Here is a 27,190-nt window from a genome sequence, read left to right on the forward strand (position 1 = left end):
GTGCTCTGGGAGAGAGGAGGAGAGGATCGAGGTGGGTGAGAAGGGGCACCCTGGCTCCCTGTGCAGGGGAGCTTTGTGTCCGATCTGCCCAGGATGACATAGCCCCAGCTCCCACAGGAGCACATCTTGCCTAAGCTGGGTGTCCCAAGCAGCCACACAAGCTCCAGGCACCCATCTCCTTGGTGAGAGGCAGGCACCTTGAGATGATGGCCAGGCTGCTGGCCAGGGCTTGCTGCCCTAAAGCTCTTCCTCAGGCTCCCAGGTGCTCCCCTGGGTCAGTGGCTGCCCGAGCCTGGAGCCATGGGCCCCTCACCGCCTACATGCCTGAAGCCATCGCCTTCCCTGGACCCAACGACCACCAGGGCTTGTACAAGATGTCGGTGGAGCAGGGAGATGCCTTCTGGGGAGCATTAGGGAGGAGCCGGCTCACTTGGATCACCCCCTTCCACTCTGTCCAGGACTGTGACCTGCACCAGGGCAGGGTCTCCTGGTTCCTGGGAGGGAAGCTGAACGTGACAGGTAAGGAAAGGAGAGAGTCAGAGGACATGGGAGCCCACCACGTGCCTGCAGGTGCCTCTTTGTGAAGGGCTTCAGCCCTGGGAGCAGATTGGAGGAGCACAGAGTTAAAGGGCTGGAGCGAGGGGGTTCCCCAAAAGTTCTGGTTGGTCCTGCAGTGGCTGTAGTGTATGGATGCGGCTGGTCCTAAGGGAGTAACTGGGTCTTGCTGGAAGGACTGCAGCTGGATCGGGATGTGCTGGGATCCAGGCTGCTCTGACTCAGCCTCTGTAGATCCCACAGCAGCACAGCGGCTCTGGTCTGCAGGACCACAGGCAACAGCACTGAACCCTGTGCATTCAGCAGGCAGCGTTGCACTAGGTCACCCGTGCACAGCAAAGGCAGTAAGTATCTATGGAAAGCAAAATATGGGAGCAATGAGCAGTACTGGAAGTCCCTAGAGCTGTGGAAGGCTCTTCTTCTGTGGGCTGGGGCTACTGCCTTAAGGGGGCTACCAGGGGAAGACATAGGTGCTGGTGATACCGTGTCGTACTCACTGTGGTGTTGGTTCCAGTGTCCAAATTATGAGACAGACCTCTCAGAAATCAGTCTCATGTAGTCCATTTGGGCAGAAGAACGGGAATTATTTGCCTTTGGGATTTGAGATTTTATTCTTCCCCCTTTTGTGTTTGTCTCTTTTTCTCCTGGAAAACTAGAAATGGTCAGGAGAAAAAGGCATTTTGGTATGCAGATTGGGGCTGCTGCATCATCCCATGATTTCAGAAGCAGTTTTAAGGAAAACACAGAGTGGAACAAGGCTTCTGATGAAACTGCAGCTGCCAGCAACATGGAAAACTTTTCTCGGAAGAATTACAGCCAAAGCCTCAGCCTACCATGTCCCTGGAAAGCCAGGGGCTGCGCACTCCTGGCCCTGGCTCTCTTCCATCTTGGACAAATGCACCCTGTGGCCTTCCTGCGCAAAGCTTTGCTTTATCCTACATTTGTTATTTATGACCACCGCCTCCAAAAAACTGCTCTACTCCACCCCAGAGGCAGCTGCAAGGCAGTGCTGGGTGGAGTGATGGCTGAGTTAATGTTTGCCAGGCCCACAGAGGGCATTGGGGATGTGACCTCCAAAGGGACTTCAGGCAGTTTCTGCTCTGGACTTTGTTAGGTTGCAATTAAGGGGGAAGGTGGTAGTGGGGATTCGTGGGTATTGGAGTGGTGAGGAGTGGAATGGGCTTGGGAAGGTGCTTGTGATCTGCTGGCTGGTATCCACAAAGGTTGTTTCAGTGGATGCACAAGGCTAATGCTGAGAAGACTCACACACAGCCCTGACTCCAATCTGGAAACAGGACTGCCAGTGCTGGCTTTATGGGATACAGGAGGCACTGAGGGTTGCTCTGGCAATGAGACTGGGTCGTTTTTTCCAGTGAACTGCCTGGACCGACATGTCCATGCAGCCCCAGACAAAGTGGCCTTAATCTGGGAGAAGGATGAACCAGGAGAGGAGGTGCGGGTCACGTACAGGTCAGTACTTATATCTAAACGGTCTGCAAGAGAGGCCATATTCAGAGCTACATGGGTGTTGGGAAGTCCCATGCTCATCTGCACATCAGCAACGCTGCTGGGTTTGGCTCTCTGGGGGGACTGCCTGTCCAGCCCTGCTAGGTCGGTCTGGGGCCCCCCCACCTTCTAGCTCAATTTGTCTGCTCTATGAGTCTCCACGGCAGAATCCACTTAAATCCCTCTGCACACAGAACAAGTCCCTCAGTCGTCTCTGGCTCCAGACCTCATGCGACAAACACGACCATTCACCCCTGCCAATCTCCCTGCATGGAGAGCCCTTCCATGAAATGAGTCATTGGCAGCCAAGCTGTGGTTTCTGGGAGGGATAGCTCTCAGGAGAGGCATCATTTTGCTCACCACTTTCCTACAGTTGTTGCTCTTGCTGGTGGGCACAAGCTCTGTAGGATTTGACCTTCCCAGCTTTAGCAAAGCGTGAAGCCCTGTTTTCATGGGGGAAGATACCTAACCTCTCGCGCGCAGCCTCCAGCACCGCAGGGTACAGTGTGTTGCTCATGAGAAATGTGCAGTTTGTCATTGGAAAGTCAGCTGAGGTGATGCGGGCTTGCTGAGCCACAGGAACTGCCGGTGGCCATTGCTGGCCCTATGGCTTGTTCCTCATACTGGCCAGTGAGAGTGTCAGGCTCTGTACAGAGGCCGTTCTGATTTATTTCTTTTCCATAAATAACAGGCCATGTTAGTGACTGTCTCCTCCTTTCCTTCCCACAGACATTTTACAGCTCTCCCATGGACTTCCAGTGTGGGGGCTTAGGGTGTGTAGGGATGTAAGCTGCATCCCTGTGACTCTGAGCCCCGCCATCTCTATGCACACAGATAAGATCTGCAAGAAAGTCTCTGACTGTGCCATTGCTTCTTTGGGCAGGGAACTGCTGGAGCTGACGTGCCGCCTGGGAAACACCTTGAAACGGCAAGGGGTGAAACAGGGTGACAGGGTGACAATCTACATGCCCCCGTGCCCGCTGGCAGTGGCTAGCATGCTGGCCTGTGCCCGCATTGGGGCTGTGCACGCTGTGGTGTTCGCCGGGTTCAGTGCAGAGTCCTTGGCAGATAGGATCCGAGATGGTAAGAGCCAGTGGGTGACAGGGACATGTCCAGTGTTTCCCTTTGGGCACACTGCTGAGCTTGTTGGTTTGGCAGCTGGGGGGCTCAGGATTGTGCTGATGGCAAAGCTTTTCTGAGCCAGGCTCCCTGGACTAATGGAGGGTGTCATGCCATGATATATGGCCATGGAAGAGGGATTAGCACCCCAGGAAATGGCATGGGCTCACTAAATATCTTTCAGCCCATGGAATGGACCGGTTCTCTCCTTCCCCCTCAAGGACTGGGGTACAGCATCTCCTCTGAGGGCATGCAACGCAGGCAGGAATGAAACAAAGATGTGAAGCTGCTGGTTTTGTTAAATGGTGGACTTGGTAGAAGACAGAGGGAGAGGTGCATGGTCATGGTAGAGCCAGACTGCTGTGTGCCTGACGGAAAGGGACAGAGTTGCTGATGCGGCTCTTCTGCCTTCTGCAGCCCAGTCGGAGACAGTGATCACAGTGAACCAGGGGCTGAGAGGTGGCAAGGTTATTGAGCTAAAGAAGACAGTGGACCAGGCTGTGAAGCAGTGCCCAGGAGTGAAACGGGTTCTGGTTTCCATGAGGACTGACAGCAAGGTTCCCATGACAGCCCTGGATGTGCCGCTGGAGGAGGTGAGAGGCTGCACTGCACTACTGCCACTTCCCCTGGGCAACGTGTCCACTCTGGGAGCAGGGATGGAGCAGGGAGAGAGGGTCCTGGCTGGCCATGACAGTTTTGCTGGCATTGACACGATGCGGGGACACCGTCCTGCAGCAGCAGTGGCAGCTGGAGCTGCACACAAGTTTAGGAGAGTCCCAGGAGCCATCAGGAGGGGTAAGTGGTGGCTCTGCCTGCAGCACCAGCCCTGTACTGTCAAGGGCTGGCGGTGCAAACCAGGACTCACAGCAGAGTGGACCAGGGGCTAGAAACACCCCAGGCACAGGCTGACACACTGTGAGCGCAGGCTTGGACTGCCACTGCACTGTCACACAGCGCTCTGCTGGCAGGCCTGGCATTCTCTGTGAGTGCTGCTGGCAGCTGGCATCCAAGGAAGCAGGCAGTGAGGTTGCTCGTGTGCCTGTTATTTGTGACACGCAGGATGGCCAGGCTGCCAGCATGGACCACTCTTTCTGAAGAGGTGAGTGCCTGCCGTGCATTTCTGTGAGCTCCCTGGAGCTGCACAGAGGTCTCCTTGCCTCTGCTCATCCCATCTGCAACCAATTAGTGCTAGAAAGGCTTCCTGGAAGACTTCTGTGCTGGCCAGAGCAGCAGCAGCATAAAAATAGCTGCCTCTTACTCAGCAGGTCTGCTCTGGCTGAGGAAAAGGTTTGCCAGCTCAGCAAGGCGAGAGGGAGTCCAGGCTGGTGAGCAAGGGGAGCGGAGGTGCAGAGGATGGTATGGGGGGTGCAGGAGCTTGGGGGAGAGGTGTACAGGCAGGTGTAAGGACAACTCAGGGAGGCCTGTGAGACCCTGAGACAACTGCCATGCTCTCTCCCGCAGGAGATGATGAAGGAGGATGTGTGCTGTCAGCCTGCTGCCATGGACAGTGAAGACATGTTGTTCCTTCTCTACACATCAGGCAGTACCGGCAAACCCAAGGGTCTGGTTCATTCCCAAGCTGGTTACTTGCTGTTTGCTGCTCTCACACATAAGGTAATAGATCTGACGCGCGGAAACAAACCTTACAACTTGCAGAGAGTTATAAAGCAGGTATGTTTATTGCGGCGCCGGGTGCAAGGGGGATCGCTCCTCCAAACTTGCACACCGGTTTGTAAAACAAGCGTCTATTTATGATGAAAAGCATACATATTTGTTAATGTGGGCTGGGTTATTATAATTGATTCTAAGAAAAGGCATTACTATTCTAATTATTTCTAGGAACTCATTATCATAAGTCTCCTCCCCTTGCCGCATGCGTACTGTCGCCTGGTGGTCGTGGGCCGGGGTCTTCTGGAGGAAGGCTCGCAGTCTTCTTCACCGTGTACCTTTACCTTTGTCCTAGAATGCTGGGTTGGCTGGACCCCAAACCACGAAACTGGTCCCGACCAGATGGACACTTTACCCAGACAGTTAGGTTCCTCCTTAGCATGCAGGCAAGGCCATTTCTTTATCTTGGAATGCTGGGCTCCTAGGCTCTGAGCTCTGTTCTTTGCCAGGCTGTACTAAATCCACACTAACAACCTTTAACCATTCATTCTCTGAATCAGATCCCACCCACAAAGCACTCATGAGACAGCAGTTCATAGCCAGTGCAGGGAATAGGTGTGCTGCCTTGTTGCACCATGAGCACATCTTTATCCAGAGCAAGGTCTCTGGAAAGCCCTCCTTCGGCATCAGCCCAGAGGAGCACACCTGCAAACAGGTAGCAGGGAAGAGCAATACATCTCCAGAGCAGGGCCTCCCAAACACGTACTCCTCTGAGCTACCTCCTTGGCTTTCTCAGCCTTGCAAGGGTAATTTTATATTACTGGGTGAGGAGGAAGAAGCCAATTTGCTCCTAAAACCTCTGGCTTCCTTTCCCCAAGTGTAACTACCCCAACTCAGGTGGGAGATGGAAGGCAGTACTTCTGGGATGACCACATTTGAGGATATCTGTAAAAGCTGGTGAGTGCCTTCAAGACAAAGGGTCTACACCTAAAGAGTGTGGGTCATCTTTGGGAAGAGGAATGCTCTCTACTTTTGGAAAAGCAAATTTGGCTGTGGTTTTGTTTGTTCTTTTGTTTTTTTAAAGTCTCTTTCCTCCTGCACCTTCATAAAGTGTCCAACATTTTATTTTATTTTATTCTGATAATGTTTTAAAAAACTGTCTGCTGGAAGAAGGTGTTCCTGCAGGGGTAGTGGGAAGAGAGAAGGATGCAATAACATTGGGGCTGAGAGAGGGTACACTGCTCCTGGTTGTCCCCCTTGCTGGGAGGGCAGGCCCAGGCTGTACCCCTCACTGCCTCTCCTCTCTTGCGCAGTATGTGTTCAACTACCAGGACAGGGACATCTTCGGCTGTGTGGCAGACATTGGCTGGATCACGGGGCACACCTATGTGGTCTACGGTCCCCTCTGCAACGGAGGCACCACAGTCCTTTTTGAGAGCACTCCTGTCCATCCTAACCCTGGTGAGTGAGAAGGTGCCCCAGGGGAGCACGGACATGCCACAGACACCCTGCAAGACCCCCTAGCAGGCAGGGAGCTGGCAGCTTGATGCCAGGACGCAGGCAGCAGACTGCAGGCCATGCCCAGCAGAGAGCAGCAAGGGGAAGTCTTTCCCGCTGGTTAGGAAGCCACTGCTGCTTCTCCAGGGGTAAAGCTGTGTCTCCCTGTCCCCCCCTGCAGCGGAGAGAGTTAGGTGGAGGAAAGTTAGAGAGTTAGATGTGGAGGAAAAGGGGCTGCTGCTGCTCCTGGACTTCTCAGAGTGCGGTTAGCTTGGCTGAGGGTCCAGAGACTGCTAGATAGCTCTTGCTCTCACCTCCTCTCCCTCTAGGTCTTGGGCTGGCAGGACCTGTGTGGATAGTTACTGGCCCTGTTTCCATTCCAGGCCGCTACTGGGAAACAGTAGAGAGGTTAAAAATTAACCAGTTCTATGGAGCACCCACTGCCATCCGCCTGCTCCTGAGATACGGTGATGAATGGGTGAAGAAGTATGACCGCTCTTCTCTTAAAGTGCTTGGCTCAGGTAACGGCTGGTGGTGTGAGTTTTGCTGGATGCAAATCCTTGGGCATCCAGTTGTGCCTTTTCCCATGAATGCCAAGAGAAGCAACAAGTGGGAGTGGAAAAGGGGGAGACTGTGCCATTTGGGGGTGGCTCGCAAGCAGGCCCTGGGAAACTGTCTCTTTGACCTGATCTTTCTGCTTGCAGTGGGGGAACCCATCAACAAGGAGGCGTGGGAGTGGTACTTCCGTGTGGTTGGTGAGACACGGTGCCCAGTTGTGGACACATGGTGGCAAACTGGTGAGATGGATACAAACCCTTGTTCAAGCTTCTGCCCTCCCAGGCTTTAGGAGTGACCTGCTGCTTTGTTGGCCAAGTTGGAACGCTTGTTAGTGACACTCTGTGTGAGCAATGCTGTAAGGGGATAAACACCAAAACACTAAAGAAAGAAATGGCTTTAAAGCTAACCTGGAGAAACACAGGGGAGTTGACAGTAGGGAGCAGATCTCTGCTGAACTAAATGAGCAAGATCATCCTTCTGCAAAGAGCCTTCCCCAGCTCTGGCACACCCAGCCCCAGCCTGTGGTCCATCAGGGCACAGTGAGGGCCAGGGCAAAGGCTACTGGCCAAGTAGTGCTACCTGGCTTTCCGCTTGTCCCTGACTTTGATGAGCATTACAGTTTCTTTTGCTTCAGAAACAGGAGGCATCTGTATCTCACCCCGTCCTTCTAATCCTGGAGCTGAAATCCTTCCAGGCATGGCTATGAGACCCTTTTTTGGGATCAGCCCCTCCCTCATGGACGACAAGGTACATTTATAACCTGCAGCCCAGGCACTGGCTCAGCCCACTTTCCCCCAGGTACTTGCAGTCTGTACCAGCTGACAGGAGTGGAGATCTGTAAGCATGTCTTTCCTGCTCACCTCTGCTAGATGGCAACCTTCTTTATTGAAAAGGGACTAACAGTGAAGCTGTTCTTTCAACTAGTGCAGAAGCTGAGTTGTTTTCTAGCTTGCTCTGTCCTGACAAGATGGTCTGTGCTTGGGCTCCCTGGCACAGGTCTTTCCAAGCTGAGGTAGCCGGACAGGGACAGCCAGCCTCGCCAGAGGGACCCTGCGTCCCATCATGGTAGGCAGCTGGTTGCAGACATCTGCTGGGAGAGACGGAGCCTGTCCCATTAAGAGTTGAGGGCACAGGACTCTCCTCACTGCCTTCCCTGACATTTCCATCGCATGGCTGTTAAACAGGCAATGACTAAACAATCCCAAGTACTGTCAGCTATGTACTAAAATGTAACTATTTTACAGGGAAATGTTCTTCTTGAAAACAACACTTCTGGAGCCCTTTGCATCTCACAAGCCTGGCCAGGTATGGCACGAACCATTTACAACGACCACAAGAGATTTCTGGAAACCTATCTGACTCCTTATCCAGGTAAGGAAAACACACGGCAGGTCACTGCAGAGGTGTTTGGTTGGATCTGCCTGCTGGTTTTCTGCACAGGGGCAGGACTCGAGAGCTGATACTACTGCTTGATTCCTCCACAGGGTCTCCACAGTGTTTAGGCCCTTTATCTCCCCATGCCCAATACCTCAGCACTGCCCTGGGAATGTGTCCCTCTCACCCACCTTTCCCATTGGATCACATGTGGTTTTAGGGCGGTGGATTTGTCCTTCTGCCCCCGGTCCCTCGAGCAGAGAGGCCCCTCAGTGCACCTCTTGCAAACCCTGTCAGCTTCTGTCACTCATCCAGAGGCAATAAGCAAGCCCAAGTGTGTGTGTCTTGACGTGAAGCAAAGGGGAGGAGCAGCAGGACCACAGGCACCTGCACTGGAGCGAAGTGCTCCTGGCTTGTGGCAATGAGGCAGGCTGGCCATTAGCCAGCACACTGCAGAATGAGGGAAGGAGCTTGATGATGGAGCAGGTACCAGCAGAAGACTAACAAGGAAGGTAGGTACCTTCACCCTGAGCAGTTGAGGAAGGAGCAGAGTACACAAGCCCTGGTGACAACAGAGAAAAGAAGGGGGCAAGAGCACAGCTGGTGGGCAGTTCACATGCTTACTGCAACAAGTGACCTCGGCATGGTTCTGGCCACTGCAGGGTTTTTCTTCACTGGGGATGGTGTGTATCGCACCACTGAGGGCTACTACCAGCTGACAGGACGGCTGGATGACATCATTAACATCAGCGGGCACCGGCTGGGCACTGCAGAAGTGGAGGATGTTGTGGTAAGAGGTGGAAGTGGGAGGTAAAGCCAGCTGAGGTGGCAGCAAAGGCACGCTAGTGGTGCTCAGGGAAGCCTCTTTGAAATACCCCAAACCATGTTGCTGCTGTAGCAGCAGGGAACAGTGTTGGACCCGCAGCCTGCCTGTGGGAACAGCTTTCCACCCTCTCCTCTCCCTTCTCGCTCTCTGCAGCAAAGCCTGATAAGGGTCATGCTGCAAGTGGGTGACTCCCGAAGCAGCAGCCAGGCATGTTAAGGAGGAGCATCCATGGGCCAGTAAAGACTGCGGGACCTGGTGGAGCAACCTGGAGGCACACAAAAGGGTCTAGAAGGTGCAAGCCTAAAGCAGCCAGGGGGAAGACTTGGGTTTGCAGACAGACCTGCTGAGGCAAGAGAGAAAAAGAGCAGAGGCCACGTGAGGCCCTTCCTTAGCTCTCCATATTACCAGGGACTGTAGCAGCCAAGCCAGGGCAGCTCCCAGATGGCAGCCAGCCTGCCAAAAGCACCGAGCCAAACCTCAGCCCTGTTCTCTTCCAGAATCACCACATAGCAGTGGCAGAGTCTGCTGTCATTGGCTACCCACATGAGATCAAGGGAGAAGGTAAGATGCCTGCTTTCCTGTCCCTGAAACATCTCTCCTGGGGCTATTGCACTGCAGTGGGAAGTGGCACTGTCACATCAACCCCTGGTAGCAACACTGTGCCAACACTGCACAACATGTTAGTGGGGAATCTCAGCACAACCATCACAACCTACAGGAGACCAGCTGGACTTTGCATTAGGCAGCAGCACCATGGCCAATAGCTCAGGCTACAGAGCATCCCCTGAGGCTACCAGCAGAGAGGGACCTCTCCCAGCACTAGGTCCAGGCAGGCTCTCAGGATCACACTGTGCATGGTGCTCAGTAACCTGCTGGTCTTCCTGCCAGGAGCCTACGTGTTTGTTGTGCTGAAGAAGGACAGTGGCTACACGCAGGAGACTCTTACTGCTGAGCTACGGGAGCTGATCTCAAAGAAGATTGCCAAGTATGCAGCTCCAGAGTATGTTCAGGTAACACATGCAGGCCAGTCCAACACCCACCCTGGCAGCTTGGACAACCCCTTTCCTTCAGCCTTAGCTCTGCTCCTCCCTTTCACAGGTCACACATCGGCTGCCCAAGACACGCTCGGGGAAGATTATGCGTCGGGTGCTAAGGAAAATTGTGGAGGACAAGATCAGTGAGCTTGGGGACCTAACAACCCTGGACGACCATGAAGCTGTGCAGCAGATCATAGAAGGACGCAAGCGCCTGGTGGAGGGGCAGAAGAGCTGCTAGGCTGGCTCTGCTAGCAGCCACCTCCTGCTCCTCCACTGCAGAACCGGGGTCACGTCCAGAAATGTCACTAAGCAACTGGTGACCAGTAAGTGTTCAGAGACCATACCTCCACTGCAGTCTCAGATTGACTTCTCTGCAACACAGACCCTCAAATCCTGTCTCCACACACCGATGGGAGGCAGGGGAGAGAATATGACTTGCCATAGGCAGAACAGGAAGGGGAGGCAAGCTCTGTTTTCTCCCCTAAAAACAGAGGGCCATAAGCCCTCTTTGGGCTTCCTTGTGCTTTGCAGTAGCTGTGGAGGTAGCAGCAGGGCAGGATGCCCAGCCCTGGATAGGTACGTTACTCCTATCCCTGTTCTGCTCTTCAGCAATAGTCTAGTCTGGGACCACTGCCAATATATAGGCATCTCCTCCAAAGCAAACCACAGAAGGAACAGATGCAGCAGCCTGGTTAACAAATACTGACTCTTCTCCATAAACATAGATGGAAAACAGGCCTCAGATTTTAATACAAAAATGTTCCTTTGACCTGTAAACCTGTGTCATAAGAAGAGCAGAGACATGCCCCTTCTCTGTGTCAGCATTTTCCTCCCCTTACAGTGCATCCTTTGGCTCCTGCTGGGGAGCACAACCCTCAACAGAGCCACAGGTACAGAAGAGTGTTCTGCAGAGCTGTGTATCAAAGAGACAGAGGTCCCAGTGAGGCACAGAGGGCAGAACAGGAGGCTGTATCCTAGCCTCACACCACTCCATCCCGGACAAGTAGAGGTTCCTCTGGCCATTGCTTCTACAAGCCCCATGAGGCAGCATCTTCTCTTCGGGCTTTCTGGCAGCTCAGTCTTTTCCCCCATGAGTGGCAGGGAAGCAGGAGAAGGGGGCTGGAAGAAGGATGGCATAGATGTGTCTGCTCCTGGCAGAACCCCACAGACTTGGCTCTGTGTCCGTCAGCAAAGTCCAGAACTGGTCTTGCACTGGATGAATCCCTTGTTGACAGCTGCTGACTCAGCAGCTCCATGTCTGCTATTCAGAGCTCTCCCACGAGTGTGCAGGTTCTGTGGCTGGCCAGACAAGTGCATGTTTCTCAGCATCCTTCCCCGGCTTTATCTTGTCACATCGAGTGAGCTCCCATCTTCCCTCCCCATGAAGTTTCAAAATCCAGCTGTGGAACTGCAATTTAATAACACAACAACTGAGGGATATCTCTATGAGGGCATGTCCTCCCACAGTGAGGCTCTCCAGCCTCACTTACTCCCTTCTGCTCACCAGGGACTCTCTCTACCTCTCCTGTCTTGCCACCACCAGGGAGGTGTGGAGCGCTGTCTCCCATTTTACCTTTTCCAGGCTGGCCCTGTGTCCCACGCTGATCAGTGTCATGCCCAGCTGAAGGCACACCCGGTACATTTCATGTTCCACCTCTTCTGTCAAGGCACTTGTGGCTTCATCTAGCACTGAGAGAAAAGTTTTAAGTCCCACAAATCCTCTCCCAACTAGTTGTCTCCCCCCAAGCAAAAGAGCAGCAACTGCCCAGAACATTTCACATATTAACTGGAGTTCATCAAAAGTATCTGCAGAAAGCAAGTGAGGAGAAGCTTAAGGACTCTCATTTTCCTCTGGCACAGCTGGTGTCAGTCAACTGGAAAAGCTGCCCTTTCCCACAAGCCCTCGAATCCACCCAAACAGCAGCATTCACCTCATTCCTCTCCCTCAACAGCTGCCAGCCACTGCCTCATCCCCTCTGTTGTGAAAGCCAAGACACAACCCTCTCAAGGCAGGCTGTGTGCCAGAGTGCCGGGCTGCACAGCTGCCTGTGCACCCCTCCAGCCCAGACCCAACCTGGGGCATGCAGGACAGCCTGAGGCACCCAGGTCAGCCAAGGGTAAATACTACAGATCTCTTAGTTTGCAATCCACAGGTTCCTTCTGCCCACACAGCACTGAGCCATGCCACAAGCTTCAGGGATAGAGAGATACTTACCTGTGACTACATGCTACTGACACTGGCTCTGTTCAGGGACACCCACCCTGGCCCTCATGACAAGTACTCCAACAGCTCCCCCAGCAGTCACTAGCAATCTAAGGCAAAGGAATTAGCCCCATCTGCTAATGGGAGCTGCTTCTGTGACCTTTCAGGAATGTTTCTCCTTGTTTTCTCTTACTGCATTACATCTGAATTTCCCACATCACTTCCACAACCCTATAGAGTTCACGAGCTTCAGATATGGCAGCTGTCCCTACGCTCCCTAGCATGCATGCTTCTTTATGTGATGACTGGTGAGCATGCTGAGAGGGGGCTTCTTCAGGTGTCATCGGACATGGACCAAGAACATTAATCACTAGTTCCCTAAGAAAAGAATGTATCATATACAGCCTCTTGATTTACCACCCTCCACACAGATAATGAAATATTTTCACCACTGAATTCCTCTGCATGCTACACTGCTAAAATAACAACCAAGATGAAGCATATTCCTAGCAAAGAAGAGATTTCATGAGCTGTCTCTGTACCACCTTCTCTTTACACCAAAGGCCCTGCCTTTTCTTTCATTTTTTCCTCCCCTTTTTTCTTTCACAGTTACTCACTCACCTGCATATTTTGGCTGGAGGTAGAAGAGCCGTGCAAATGAGAGCCTCTGCATCTCCCCTGGGGACAGGATGTCATACCTGCAGCAGGGTCGAGATTCAAAATCTCCCTCAACAAAAAGAGCTTGTTTGCTGAAGAACTTATGGTTGCTGATATCAGAGACCCCAGCAACTGTCCCTATGTGTCCCCCTGGGACTGGCTCTGCACCCCTGGGCACAGACAGCTGCCTGCAGAGCAGCATGGCTGGTGCTTGTTGCCATTGATGCTTGGGGCATGAAGGCTGTGCCCCTGTACGTTGCCCACCTCCCACAGGACACAGCGGGACACAGGTGTTCATCAGTTCAGCAGCAATGTGCGTCTGCTTAGAAGTGATCGCTGCAGAAGGCGAGCTCCCTTACCAGTTCCAGTCCACTTGCTCATCCAGTCCTCCAGCCCTTGCCAGCAAATCAGTCTGTAGAGAGCACAGCAGACTTGTGAACGTAGCCCCCAGCCCTGAGCAGAACCACCCACTTCCTGCTACTCTCTCTTTTCCCGATTGAGCTGTAGCTGCTTTGTATCCCTTCTCCTCTGCCTGTCCCATGGACAGTCCTGTCCCAGCTGCAGACAATGTCCCTCCATGTGTCCAGCACACAGTCACGCTGTGCTGCCACAAAACCTCATCCCTTCTTCCCTCGCTGGCAGGACCAGGAAAGAAGGCAGCAGTACCACGGGGGACTCACCAGCCCAGCCAGCTCCAGGAATCGCACAATTCTCTCGTCATCCACAGACCCTAGGGGAGAAAGCAATAAAACATAAGTAGAGGCAATGTGTGCTGAGGCCACAGCTGCAAGGAGGAGTTGGTGGGGCAGGAGGGAAGGTTTGGAGGATCTCCTGAGGTTTGGTGTAGATGACTTGACCATTTAACTACATCAAGCCCTGAGCTTTGGCACAGAGAGCTCCCAAAGACTGACTTTCCTTAAAAACGTTAACCATGCCTGTGAGCAGCATGCCAGGAGGCAGCTGGGCTCCACATATACACCTGAGACTTGGCTCAGTTCATGGTCACAGACACAGCCAGAACACAAAGATCCAGGCTTCAGTTGCCAAGGCCCTGCCCACCGGCTGCTCTCTCATGGCTGACTGTCCACTGCAGGTGGTGGAGTCATGGGAGCAGGACTCAGGTAACAGGCAGCAAAAGGATCTTATGTGGGATGGGAAAAACATGAGGGTGAACCAGCTGTGGAGAAGATACACTTGAGCTGGTACAGTTAGCAGCTATGGAAGCTGAGCTGAAGGGCTGTGCATCTGCCATGGACCTCTCTGAAGCTGCTGAAGAGCCACAACAGTAGCTGATGGCTGCAGTTACTCTCTGCAAGGCTGTGACTCCCAAGTGTTTGAAAGCAGCACGTAACACTGCTTCACTCAGACAGAAACTTAAACCTGGACATCTGCAAGCTGCAGGGGACCATGTGTGATCTGGCTTAGGAAGAGAGCAGGGGAGAGAAAGGATCCACGTAGCCCGACCTCGATAGCATGCAAGGCCCTGGGACACGGAGCTGACCTTAACTTATACTAAGGTAAATCTTCCAGGGAAAAGCAGAGAGCAACAAAAGTGAAACGGATGAGGTCTCCTGATGGGGCATGGTAGGGGAGAATCTACACTGGGTACAGGACACAGAGCTGACACCACAGGGTTGGCTCTAATGAATTTCCACATACCTGAAACTGGATAGATCTCCTTCAGGGGATAGATCACCTATTTAACAGAGCAAAAGAAGCCATGTCAGAGGGAGTTGGACACAGTCTGTCAGAGATGCAATGATGGTGGCATAAACTCAGGCATGAGGGAAGGAGCAACCACAGACATCCTCCCTCTTGCAGGCCTTTCTGCAGCGCACAGGTTGGCAGGGCACAACCACAGCTGGGAGCAGAGCTGAGGCCAGAGCAGAGGCAGCCCCTGGGCTCACCTGCTCACGCAGGCTTCCGTCCGTGAAGAAGGGCCTCTGTGGCAGGAACACCACTCCCCGGGGGCCAAAGCAGGTCAGCATCTTGATACTCCCTGCACAGAGACACACTCATGCCAAGCCTGCAGCGCCAGCCAGCAACTCCCCACCACCCCCTGGGTAGTCCTGCCCCATGAAGTAGCCAACAAATCCCAGAAAAGGTATATTTGCCACACAGGGTGAAGCAATGAGAGCCAGAGCAGAGTATGTGACAGAGATGGGTGGCTCCAATGCATCAGTGACAGGTTCACCATCACAAGGTGGCACTGGTCTCACAACTCCACACTGCCCCCCGCTTCCAAACTGAGGGTAGCTGGTTGAGAAAGAGAAGGCTGTGGCAAGCAGCAGTCCTTACCCTGCGTGCTCTCCCAGAGCCCCCCAAGGACCCTCAGGAGAGATGTCTTCCCTGTGCCAGTGTTCCCCACAATCATCACACTGTTTCCCTGTGAGATCTTGAGGTTCAAGTCCTTGATGAGTAGCTTGCCAGAGGATGGCACCGAGAGTGTCACTCGCTCCAGAAGGAAAGCTGTGTCCTTTGGCACTGGGTCCTCTCTAGAACAGCTGTTGGGCCACCACCAAAACAAAGGAGGAGAGATCTGGGGTAAGCGTTCACACTGAGACTGGCAAAGATCAGGCCTTAGACCTCCTGCGCTGCTGTGACAGCAGCCCTGGCCCACATGCCCCGGGAATGACAAATCACTGTGAGCACTGCCTGCTCCAGTCAACTGCATGCAACAGGCTGCGACACCAAGGGCCACCTCCATCCCCTGACAGCCCCACACTCTGGCACATAAGCTGCCAACCCAACCAGTTGCTGAGAGGAGACTCACCCGTCCAAATCCCAGCTGGCTTTGGCTTCTGAGTAGTTATCATTTTTTTTCCTGCCAAGGCTCAGCAAGGTCTCTTGCAGTTCACCAATCCTAGATAAACACGAGGTTGCATGAATGCCAGGGACAATGCCAGCAGCCTCCTCACAATATCCAAACTTGTCGGTGCTTGTCTGTCTTGCTTGCAAGCAACTGTTTCTTATTTATTTAGCACAGACCTAGGCAGAGTCTTGTCCTGCACTTCCCTTTCCTGTGGAGAAGCTCACCTGTGCGTGTAGCCAGCTACATCGGTCACAGTGCTGGAGAGATCTATGAGCTGGCTGAAGCAGCCGATGAGGTAGATAGAAACAAAGGCATTCTGGGGAGAAATCACATGTCAGAGCAAGGATCAGCGCTGGGGCACTGTCCCTTCCTCATGGCTGCAAGGAAGCAGCCACGGAGTCCAGACATTTGGCCATGTCAGCAGTCCCAGCAAGATGAAGGAGAAGTCACCCAGGGCAGTAGGAGTGAAGGAGAAGATGACCATATTTGGATGGGCTTTCCTGCTCTGTACCGCATTTTTTGCCAGGACACATTTCCTGCCACCCAGGGATGGTGTTTGCAAAGTGCCTGCTGGCCAGCCCAAGGCCCAGCACACTCACCCCATCTAAGTTGCGCAGATCCATGCCACCAGCCCTGCCCCAGCACCATACAAGGCTCAGATCAGGGTGCCTCAGCCTGCAGTGCCCATTTAGTTATTTTTAGCTCTGCATTCTCTATTCACAAGCCAGTTTTGAGTATGTGGGAACAGGTCAAGTGAGGAAGGTGAAAGCAAGCCAGCTCAGCCTCACAGGTGGCTAGGGTCACCAAGGGCAGCAGTCCAGGGCATAACCTGGACTTGCAGCACTGTGTGGACCCAATCTTCACCCACACTGCTAAAGCCAAAAGCTTTCTGACCTCCCTTTTTTTTTTTTAGACACAGAGGTCTGAGCTAGGAAACACTTACGTAGAATTGTCCTTGACAGCTCTCACCCCCAGGTTAATCATACACCAGCTGGCTCCAAGCCCCACGGGCAGGGGCAGTCTAACCCGAATGCAATTGCTGCAGGTTATCCAGCCCCAATGCCACCAGCCCAACATGAAACCTCCATCTTCAGCGACCACTCACCCTCCACAATGGGGTCTGGGAGATCACCCTTAGCTCACCTTGCTGACAAGGGCGCTGAGCTCTGCTGGACTCAGGTCACCATAGACCCCAGAAAAGATGGGAATAGCAATGACCACGTAGCTCAGGATGCTGCCCAGGTAGTCAAAGGTGTTGATCCCAACTGGGCAGAAGCACATTGAGAGAAGACAGTGAGTTAGGGTGGGAACCTCTGTCCCAGCCAGGCTCAAGTGCAGTCCATGAACCTGGTCAGAGGAAGATCCATGGTCTTGCCTCAGCTCTTCACAGTGCGCCAGAGCAGAAGAACCCATTTAGCAGGACAGCACAAGCACCAGGGTGAAAATCCATTTGCCAAGCAAAGAGCACGTTAGGACAGGGCCCTGAGCAGAGAAACATCATTCAGACACACAGCTCAGGAACCACCATGGGGCAAAAGCCACTTTACCTACTTGTTTCTGCTCTTCAGGGGCCTGGTTGACCCACAAGAAACAGGGGGGGTGCAAAAAGGGAGCTCTGGAGCAAGATGGGGTTGGCTGTGAAGTCTGTCTTGGAGCACAGAATGGGCAGAGAATGGGCACAGAATTTAGACCCCAAACTCCCACAGAGACACCTGAAATCAGGGCTATCCCTCCCTTATGTTGCTCAGAAGCTCACTGGGCTGGTGTGATGAGGAAAAGCTGTCTTGATAGTAGTCATTTAATGCCCAAATCTGGACCCAGTAACAACAGGAGAAGGGAGATTTTCAGGGAACAACTATGCTCAAGGGATAGCCTCTATAGGAAAGAAGTTTCCACAGCTCCCAATCACATATACAGCATCTTCTCCTTCTCAAAAGCTCAAGCCCTTTGCCCTCTTCCTGGCCATGGAACACCTGCCCCACAAAAAGCACAGATTCTCCTTTTGGGGCTTGTGTTCTCTGACTCTGACCTAGATGGGTCCTCCACAGCCTTGGTATCTATGAGGCTTTTTCACAACATGATTCCCTTTTAGGACTGCAGAAGGCACTCTCTGTTCACCCTCAGGGCTTTCATGCACCAGCAAGAGGTGGGAGAGGAAAATCCAGCACTGCTGCTCTAGCAGTAAGGTTCTCAAGCCTGTAGGCCACCACAATGGAGCTACCACATGCCCCTTTTTCACCTCCCAAACTCCCTACTCACTGTATAGCCACAGCTCCTTGCCTATCAGCTCCCTCTGGGTCTGCAGCAGCCTCTGCAGCCTCCGGTCCGTGCGCATGTGCTCCACTCGCCCAGCCCTGTAAAATAAGATTGCAACATGCCACAGATATCCTAGGAGCACTACAATGAGGTCAAAGCATGGGCTTTAGGACTGAAGCTTGGAAAGGGTCTGGCACCTGAGACTCCAAGCAACAAGCTCTTTGTTGAGCAGGAACTGAACAGCCAATAGCACCTTCCTGAAGAGCTTCACCAAGAAACTCTTGGCTGAAATAAGCAGCCCTGCATGTTTCCCAGAGCCCATGGATGCTGCTGTTGCATACAGGAGGTGAGGCAAGGGCAGACACTGTCAGCGAAGCCCCAGCCTGGAGCAACGCACAGCCAAGGTCACACACGCTTTCCAAGCAGAGCCTGGTTGGAAAAGAGGCATGGCACTGCTACACAGCTGGAACCAGAACAGAGAGGGCAGAGGTGAGGTGACAGCAAGCCAACACCACCTGCACGGCCAACAGCCCCACTCTGCCTCTTCCCATTCCCCACCACAGAGAGTGGGACACAGACAAGCCCAGAGCAGTGCAGCCCACAGCATGGGTGAGCCCAGCCCCACAGCCCCCCCTTTCCCAGGGGTATCTCCACAGGCATCAGGGGGTCGCCCACCACCTGAGCTAGCGGTGATGCTCCCACAGCCAGACTGTGCCAGTAGCAAGGAGGCACATTTCGGCTTTAAACCACCACCTTCAGCAAGCGTGGCAGCTCCTGCTCCTTCGCAAGGGCTGGGCTGCCCTCAGGTGGCAAAACACAGAGAGAGCTTCACGTCTCGCTCCAAACTCCCACCTGCTGCAGCAGCTATTGCCCCTGCCACCCAACACACGCTTGTGCCCAGCACACACCCACACTCCCACCATGGTCCACACAACGGAGGGGAGTCACTAGGGCCCCAACACATAGGGCCAGGAGCTGCACAAAAAATACAAATTAAGATTTTTGAAGAGTCTCAATTCTAAAGATTCTCAGTTCTTAGAAATTCTAACACATTTTCTTTCTCAAAAATGCCTCCAGTTAGAATTCAGTTTGTCATTACTGCCCTACAAGCCATCTCAGGTAATTATTGAGCTACAATCTTTGCTGCTGAGCATTTGAAAAGGACAAAGCCTTGCACACAAGGAATTAAGGCAAGGAAGACACTGGAGACCAGAGATATTTCTTTTGCAGATGAGGAGAGATTGCTGTATAGGTTTCAGCTTTTCCTCCCATCCAGTTCACTTTTAAAGCAAGTTTGCCAAAGGCTTAGAAGCCAAAGAAGTAAAAAGGTGACAGTGCTCAGGTTTTGTTTCTTGCTTTACCAAAACGATGGTTAGGCAGGTGCAAAAGGACAAGATCTAACAGCTTCTACAAGCTAGAGGAGTCTGGCAACCAAAACCAGCCACCCACCACATGCTCCTCCTCTTGCAGGATTCTAGGAATGCAACCTTTTAAAAAATTCCTTTATTTTTAATTAAGATTCATACCATGAAATTGCCTGGTTTTGTGTAATTAAATTAAATTCTAGTTTCCCACCAAGTAAAGCTTTTCTATTAATGAACTGTATTGAAGTAAGACACTCTGTTTTCTGGTATAATAACTCACTTTCCATTTTCTACTTAGCAATAGAACAAAACACTTCAAAATTGCAAGGAAAAGTACTGCAGCTTAAATAAGGGCACGTAGTTAGAGTATCTCCTCCATTAAGAAAAATTATCATCAACCAATAAGAATCAGCCAGGCCACAAAGAAATAACTCAAACTTGCCAATGCAAACCAGGATTGATTTCAGTTATTTAAATCAAAGTTTTGTGCCTGTCAATATAAATCTTTATGAAATTGGTGATTTTTAATCAAACCAATTTGGGGACAGCACCACAACACTTTAAATGCTCAGTCATTACAGCATGAAGGAGCCAAATACAGATCACAGGCAGGGAAGACCAGAGACAGGACAGCTGCTGCTTGCTTAAATTCCTGGAAGAAGTGTGATTTCACAACACACAGGGCAAAGGCAGACACGTGACAAGAAAGAAGCAAAGACCTCCTGCCACCAACCAGGCACCCCAACACAAGCTACAGTAAAACTGTGTTCCTTTTCCTGGGCTATAGCCATTTCTGTGAAACACCTTAAAGTCTTCAAGCAGCAGCTCAAACAACTAAGTGGGGAGGTGCTGCTGTGCTCCCAACTGTGTGCTCAGATGTGGAGTAAATGGCACCGAGCAAATTCAGAGAGCAGCAGTGCGGTGTTGGCAGGGTCAGGGCACAGCCTGACCTAGAGGAGCAAGCAGATATAAGGAGGCCAGGCAACAGCTAGCATACCCACAGAAGACACATAGGTTAGCAGTAACGGGATGGGGCCAGAAACAACCTGTAACAAGTCCCCAGGGGAACATCCTGACAAGACGTAATGAGACCTCGAGCAATCTTCCAGGTAAGAACCTGACAAAACATCAGCAATGGGCTCTGAGCCAGCACTGAATCTGTATCAGGCCTCTGGGGATGTTAGAAGGAAGACAGAGGAAAAATAGTTGTCTCCATCTGCTGTGGAGTATTTCTGCAGAAGATGTGCAGAATGCAAAGGAGAACAGAGTGTCAGGGCTGTATGACACTGCAGTGGGATGGAGGGGACAGAAAGCTCTGGCTGCAGCAACAGGACTTGGACTCCCCTGGGATACACAAACACAACAAGGATGCCCCGAGCTGGGAGGATCCTTATGAGGACATAAAGAAATGAAGGCTACTAACCTGTAGAATGCAGCTGGTTCCGCATTGACACGAATCTGCATGTGTTTGAACCTGGCCAGCCAAAAAAAACATCATCAGGATTGTGCACAAACGCCCAGTGAACTATGTAGCCAACATCATTGCTAGAGGAAACTTGTCTTGCATGCGTCAGAGCACTGACCCGAGGCGTCTCTTGACAGAAATATTCAACAGGCTGAAAAGGGCACCAGAGATCAAGGCTTAGCACAAGGTCTAAGCTGGCCACATTCTGGGCCAGCTCAGTGGCGTATCTGTTTGGTATCCTGCTCTCCGCGCTCATCGTCTCAGCCCTTGGGTCTCCTGTTTGCTAGCTCAGCTTCTCCACCCAACAGAATCACCACAACCAACTACCCTGATCTGGGCTCCCTGTGCCACACCAGGTTCTGCTGCTGCCCCTGAATGCCCTGAGCCCCAGGGAAAGCTGCAAAGCCCCTGCCACACACCCAGCCAACCCTGCAGGGCAGGGGAGGGGATGAGTTCCAGAGCATACGGAAAGACTGTGCTGTTTTGGGCACTTCATGAATGTGATGGTGAAGCAGAAACCTGATTTCTGTCAGTAAATGCAGTTCACTGACCTTGCACCTGCACCCAACGAAATTTAACGTGCAGTTTTCTTCTACACATGCAATGCCCTAGCAGAGGCACCAGCAATGACCAGGCAAGCAGCCTGGAGACTGAACCAAGGGCAGTGCCTGACACGATACAGAGCAGTGAAGGGAGTGGTGGGGGCTCAGCACGCAGACTTTGGGGCAGCACCGCACAGGTAGGTTTCTCTGAGTGTGGGGAAAGTCACGGATAAAAGAAGTAGCTGCCTACATAGCACTGAACTGGGACAAAAATGCAGCTTTCACAGGAGCTGCCAAGAGGCAGTGAAAACGCTGCTCTGCTGGGACTCACCTGAAATCCCCCTCCAGTTTTTCCTGCTGCACAAGTTTAGACACAATTGGGCTCATCAATACCTTGTTCACGATCGTCCCAATGATGAAATATCCAAAGATGCTCACTGGGCCTAGCCATCCTGTGCTACAGAGGAGGAGAAAGAGAGGTCAGCTAATAATCCAAGCGAAAGGACACCATATCATCCTCAGGCTTAAGCAGTCAGAGCCCTCAACTGTCACCTCTCTTGGCTTTCACAGAGGTTTGAGGACCAGCACTACACACTCCAGCACTGCCAAGGCAGAATTCCCTTTGGCGTGCAGAGACCACTCACTCACATGTACAAGCATCCACCTAGGGAGCTGTAACATGGGTGCCAGGCTCCAAAAACAAGTATAGGAAAGATGCATGAAAGCAGGGCCAGGATGGGTCTTTACCTGTGGAAGCACTGGTACGTGTAGTAGGCCAGCGTGAAGGGCGAGATGATGATCTTGCTGGCCATGGAGCTGAGCTGCCTGCAGAACCTCTCCACATCCTGGCTGATACGCTGGTCCCTGCTCAACACAAAGAGCCATTGACACTGTTAAAGCCCAGAGGCAAGCACCAGTACTAACTCCCTAGCAGGGCATAAGCCAGGCTGTTTCACTGCCTGAACTTCAGACAGGGCGCAGGTGAACAACCCTGCCTGGGAGGGAACTGCACCTGTGACTCCTGCTCCCCCACAGGAGAAAATTTCCATGGCCCAGCAGAAGCTCAAGTCCCATCCATCCCATTGCTGAGCCAGAGTTGCACTTGGGTTAACTAGAAAGGATTTCAGCATATTTACTCCCTTGGCACCTCATCTGTTCAGCACACATGGATAGGGGATTCAGTCTGATGCGTTAAGCCCAGGTGGAAAGGCCATGACTGTGAATGCTGGAGTCCAGAATGAAAAGCAAAGCTGGACTCCAGCTCAGCCACCAGTGCAGACATAACCAGAAGGACATTCATCTCTCTTTTGCAGTCTTGGAACAGCAATGGCTGTAATTTCAGGGCAGCTCTCACCCTGACTGACCCTACAGTCATCATTTTCTCCTTCTCCTCAGACTGTAATTGTTCCCATAAAATTATAATTTCAGTTATGCTATAGACTCATGGCAGGATATTGCTTTTTACGAGCTATTAAGCAACATGTAATGATAACACATAAACATCAACTCAAATGCTCTGCTAGGAACTGCAAGTGTTTGTATGCCACTCAGAACCCACTCTTCATTCCTTCCAGATGGATGACACCGTGCATCTAACACTCAGTTTGGTTTGCGCTGCATAATGGGAGGTCACTTCATCACTCTAGTTCACTCTAAGTGCCTGGTGCAAGGAAAAAATTCTCATCAAGGAAGCCCAAGATATAGAGATTTTTTTTGTAGTGGCACCAAAAAAGACACTAAACAATAAGATTGGATGTTTGAGCAGAGGCAAGGTGGTAATGAAAAATACTCCACAGCAATCCCACACATTCGGTCTGCTAAGGTCAGGAGAGCTGGCTCTAATGCTGCGGAGCAGAGTGACCCAGTTATCTCATGCATTTCACTGCACAATGTGAACACATCCCCTGGTTAAAAATAAACCTGAGCAGGATAGTCATGTGGTGAGGGGCCTCTGTCCTCCCCTTCCCCGCTCGCCCCCAACCCCTTTCCAAAGGAAAAGGCAGGCGTGCAGGACCTTCTGGCCATGGCCAATGTGCTACGCTGCCTGGGAAGTGCTGCATGCCTTGGTGACAGGCATGGCTTTTTAACGTCTCCTCACAACTCCATGCCACTGCAAAGGACTATCAGAAATGAGCAGTTAAGGAGGCTGGGAGTAACCTCAACAGCAGCTGGAAAGTGCATCAGCATCACGAAGCTGTGATTTCATGTTTGGCAGTAAGGGTGTCTGACCCAAGCTAAGCCCTCTCCTTGCTTGCTGTTCCCCCTGTCCGCAGCCAGCTGCTCTTACTTGGGCTCCCTCCTAGCACTGGGCCTGCAGAAGCAGCCAGAGAACAGGCCTGGCTGAAAAACAATACAGACAAAAACCAAACCACCTGAGATACCCAACACTATTTCACTGTGCAGCCACACAGACCACGATGCTGTGCAATGAAGGGGCAAGGACAGGCAGCCAGGAGCACTGGGCAGGAGAAGCACAGAGGCTGCTTCAATTTCTTGAGGTCACAACTATTAGCAACAGTTAGGAGTTCCTGCAAGACAGCCATTTCTCACAGGGACTTTGGGCTTGGTCTCCTCTGGAGCCATCAACATGGGAGATGGCACCAGTGCAGCAACTAGACCAGGGGTGCCCCCTCCAGAGGAGAAGTGCTTGGAATCTCAAAACAACTGTATAAAGCCACACAATTTGGAAAAAGTTAACCCCTGATTTCTAGTTTTTCAGCAAGTATTTAATAATAACTTTAAACCTTGGAGGGAAAAAAAATAAAAGCTTCTACCTCTCATATGAGATGCCTAATGTAGGATCTTTAACTCTTTAAAGTGTGTAATTAGCACAGCAGTTTCCTGTGTGCACGGACAGGCCAGTGTCACCAGGCAGTTGTAAGGAAGGGAGGTGTTTGACCTTCACTACACAGTCTGGGTAGATCAGCAGCTCTGCGTGAAGCAGGACACTGCATGAAGCAAACTGGAAGGGGATCTCAGGGTGGGCTGAGATAAGCAAGGAGGGACTGAATGTTCCTCTTTCTCTCATATTTCAAGTCACCCCTGACATTTCCTCCCTAGGAAGAGGAAAGGAGAAATGCAGCCCTCATACAGTGCAAAGCAAAGCCCTTCCTGGATGTGGCTCCCATGGGTTATCAAGACCACTAAAAACTCGACTAAACAAAACTGTGTTCAGCTGGAGACTCTGGTGGCTGAAGTTCAAACAGAACTAAAGTGCTGGCTGCGTGAAGGCAGGGAGAGGCAGTGCTCTCTGACTCCAGCCAGGCCCTTTGCAACGTCACACTGAGTGTCAAGGGTTAAGATTGCCAACAGCATGTTTTATAGCAGCACTAGATCCCTGTTCTGCCAGGCCTCCATCTTTCTCGCGACAGAAACATCCTACCCCTAAAACCATCATGACCAGCAGTCATGGATGTTCCCAGCAACAGGTACCACCTTCACCCAGGGCAGATGAGGGTATTTGTGCCTCAAATGATGGAAAAAGCTTCTAGGGCTCAAGCCCCTACCCAGAGACACAGGGAAGTCAGGAAAAGGCACGGAGCAGACCACGAGAAGCCAAGCAAGAGGCTGAGAGAAGCCGCAGGCAGCCTACGGGTTATCGATGTCCTCGCGCAGCACGTGCAGGCTGTAGTAGACCTGGCCCTGGAAGTAGCAGCTGTGGAGGTATTCGGTGAGGGATTTTCTCCAGCTCACGTACATCATGTTGCAGATAAACTGGTCGAAGCTTTTTAGCTGGAATGAAGGCAAGGAGACAGACACGAAGAGATGAGTGAGAACAAGCATTTCCCAAAATGAAATCAAAACGAACAGTTTGTATCAGCGATCTGTCCTACACATAGCAAGGGCAGACACAGATCCTTTGTCACCAGGGTCATGCCAGGAGCCACGGGCAGCCTTCCCCCTCTCTCCCAAGACCCAGGAGCCTGTGGCCTGTCTTACCGTGGAGTTCACTACGATGAGAGTCAGGGCCACGGCAGTCAGCGTTTTGAACCCGGCAAAGTCCTTGTTTCCTAGGACCTCGTAGTACTGGCTGGGGATGACGCCGACCTGGTAAATAACCAGCTGCTCTGGAGGAAAGAGACAAGCACAGAAGGAAATGAAGGACCATGGTGGCACGGCAAAGCAGGGGGGAAAACCGGGTAGCAGATAAGGGGTGCAGCCCCCCATCCCCTCCACCCCTGGCTCACCCAGCAAGGCGACGCAGAGCAGCGTCAGGAACATCAGGACACCCGGGGAGGGCCAGCCGGGGAAGAGGACGGCCTGCAGCCGCAGGAAGCGCCGCAGGAACAGCCCGTCCAGCTGGGGCCCAGGCCTGCAACAGAGAAAGAGGAGGGGGCCGGCGGTGAGCTCTCGGGGATGCCCATCTCCCCTCCGCCCCGCCGAGATCCCGGCCGCGGGGGCACCCCTGAGCCCGCCCCTCCGGCACCCCTACCCCTACCCCTACCCCTACCCCGGCCCCTCCTCACCGGCCGCCGGCCCCACCGCCCCCCACACCGACGCTGCCTCTCGCCATCAGCCCGCGGCTGGACCTCGCCCGGGAGAGGTCCCGCCCGGCCGGTCGCTACGACATGAATATTCATCACCTCTCCTCGCCGTACATCAGCCCCTCGCCGCCCAGCGCTTCCGGGTGCGGCCTCACCATAGAGATCCCGCCCGCCAGCGCCGCCCCTCCCCGCGGGGCCACAGCGCCCCCTGGCGGCGCCGAGAGGTGGGTGGTGGCAGCGGCCGGGGGCGCCCGGATCCCGCCGCCTCCCCGCGGGGTGTTCCCGCATCCCCTCCTCGCCTCCTCACGGCCTGGCTGCTTACACAGCCGGCCCGCTGGATGAGCTGACCTGTCCCGGCCAGCCGGGGCAGAGGCCCGGAGGCTGCAGCCTGGCAGGGCCATGGCCCCCGGGCCGGCTGCAGGGCCAGAGAAATAGGGCACTGCTGCCTCTTCTCCTGAGGAAGGAGCTGGACAAGCATGAGCTGCTCCCCTGGGAGACCCCAGAGGTGGAGGGACCAGTCCCCATGGAGGGCCAGCATTGCCTACTTGTCACAGGGGACGCGGGAAAGGAGGAGCAGGGCTGATTCCTGCATGTTTGGGTTATTTTGGGGTGGGTGGTGCAGTTTCGAAAGGGGACACAACTTGTGGTGGCCACTGTCCGCGGTGGATTTCTCAAGCCGGGACCTCGGGATAAGGCAGCGGTCCCCAGCGTGATGGTGAATGGCAGCGTGTGCTCTCCTCTGCCCTGCAGGAAAGGGAGCGGGGCAGAGCAAAACCCCGGGCAGAGCAAAGGGAGGGACTTCAAGAAAGCGGCAATGGGCTGTGTCAGTGAGCTGACCCTCTCTGCCTTCTTGGTGATCTCAAGTTCAATACAGGAAACAATTTTTTTTTTTCCTCCAGGTTTGGATAGTCACCCAAACTCTGCGTTATTAAATGTTTCAGCACAAGTTTCTAGACGAGTCTGATGATAAGAAGTGAGGGATCCCACAAACTGGAGTCCTTTCCAACCTCAAGAACGTACCATCCTGTTTACGCTGCTGCTTATGTAGAGTCTTTGGGCTTCTGCACATACCCTATGGGTCCCCCTTCCCATACACCAAGTAGCTTCGTTTTCCTGCCAGTTCCACACCTCCCAGCGCTCTCTTTCTTCTCTCTCAGCCTTGTCTCCCTTGTCATTGCTCTGCTGCTACCTACTCATGGGTCCGAGCACTTCAAAACACAAAATCAGAGTATATGCATTCAAGGGATGAAAGAAGGGACATCAGTCTGTTTCGTCAGCAAATGGCCGTGTCCCTAAGTGGTGTCCCTTTCTCCTTGCCCTCATCTCC

General features: G+C 52.8%; 2 protein-coding genes across 5 annotated transcripts; one reads left to right on the forward strand and one right to left on the reverse strand.

The window, feature by feature from the left end:
* LOC141466078 (acetyl-coenzyme A synthetase 2-like, mitochondrial) lies at positions 1 to 10,892 on the forward strand. 2 transcript variants are annotated; one of them, XM_074149798.1, is made up of 14 exons: positions 3 to 519; positions 1,929 to 2,025; positions 2,945 to 3,144; positions 3,598 to 3,773; positions 4,642 to 4,794; positions 6,102 to 6,249; positions 6,669 to 6,806; positions 6,990 to 7,082; positions 7,478 to 7,590; positions 8,088 to 8,214; positions 8,880 to 9,007; positions 9,541 to 9,604; positions 9,932 to 10,053; positions 10,142 to 10,892. In XM_074149798.1, exons 1-14 carry the CDS (start codon positions 204 to 206, stop codon positions 10,316 to 10,318), a joined length of 2,052 nt encoding a protein of 683 aa, XP_074005899.1. In that variant the 5' UTR covers positions 3 to 203; the 3' UTR covers positions 10,319 to 10,892. The 2 variants fall into 2 exon arrangements, with proteins under 2 accessions (XP_074005900.1, XP_074005899.1); XM_074149799.1 differs by lacking the exons at positions 1,929 to 2,025; positions 2,945 to 3,144 and having other exon boundaries at positions 1 to 519; positions 10,142 to 10,882.
* ABCD4 (ATP binding cassette subfamily D member 4) lies at positions 10,804 to 26,264 on the reverse strand. Of its 3 annotated transcripts, none has more exons than XM_074149801.1 (20): positions 26,228 to 26,264; positions 25,567 to 25,686; positions 25,319 to 25,446; positions 24,972 to 25,111; positions 22,127 to 22,243; positions 21,711 to 21,836; positions 20,796 to 20,846; positions 18,012 to 18,106; positions 16,896 to 17,017; positions 15,977 to 16,068; positions 15,714 to 15,803; positions 15,630 to 15,641; positions 15,239 to 15,435; positions 14,848 to 14,939; positions 14,600 to 14,636; positions 13,621 to 13,670; positions 13,300 to 13,352; positions 12,905 to 12,981; positions 11,654 to 11,769; positions 10,804 to 11,488 (listed from the first exon to the last, which is right to left on the reverse strand). In XM_074149801.1, the coding sequence occupies exons 1-20, from the start codon at positions 26,262 to 26,264 to the stop codon at positions 11,342 to 11,344; spliced, it is 1,899 nt and encodes a 632-aa protein (XP_074005902.1). In that variant the 3' UTR covers positions 10,804 to 11,341. The 3 variants fall into 3 exon arrangements, with proteins under 3 accessions (XP_074005902.1, XP_074005901.1, XP_074005903.1); XM_074149800.1 differs by lacking the exons at positions 15,630 to 15,641; positions 26,228 to 26,264 and adding exons at positions 15,527 to 15,529; positions 25,846 to 25,892 and having other exon boundaries at positions 15,239 to 15,444; positions 25,567 to 25,691; XM_074149802.1 differs by lacking the exon at positions 15,630 to 15,641 and having other exon boundaries at positions 15,239 to 15,444.
* Between the last annotated feature and the right edge of the window lie 926 nt (positions 26,265 to 27,190).

This window comes from Numenius arquata, chromosome 6 (assembly GCF_964106895.1).
Source record: "Numenius arquata chromosome 6, bNumArq3.hap1.1, whole genome shotgun sequence".
Classification (NCBI taxonomy): domain Eukaryota; kingdom Metazoa; phylum Chordata; class Aves; order Charadriiformes; family Scolopacidae; genus Numenius; species Numenius arquata.

Coding starts and splice junctions, on each gene's coding strand:
- LOC141466078 (XM_074149798.1), top strand. CDS start 204: ATGATGGCCAGGCTGCTGGCCAGGGCTTGCTGCCCTAAAGCTCTTCCT. Junction 6,250..6,668: donor TCCTGTCCATCCTAACCCTG/GTGAGTGAGAAG, acceptor TTTCCATTCCAG/GCCGCTACTGGGAAACAGTA. Junction 10,054..10,141: donor CAGCTCCAGAGTATGTTCAG/GTAACACATGCA, acceptor TCCCTTTCACAG/GTCACACATCGGCTGCCCAA.
- ABCD4 (XM_074149800.1), bottom strand. CDS start 25,892: ATGGCGAGAGGCAGCGTCGGTGTGGGGGGCGGTGGGGCCGGCGGCCG. Junction 25,447..25,566: donor GCTCTGCGTCGCCTTGCTGG/GTGAGCCAGGGG, acceptor TCTTTCCTCCAG/AGCAGCTGGTTATTTACCAG. Junction 11,489..11,653: donor ACAGGGCCAGCCTGGAAAAG/GTAAAATGGGAG, acceptor ATTAAATTGCAG/TTCCACAGCTGGATTTTGAA.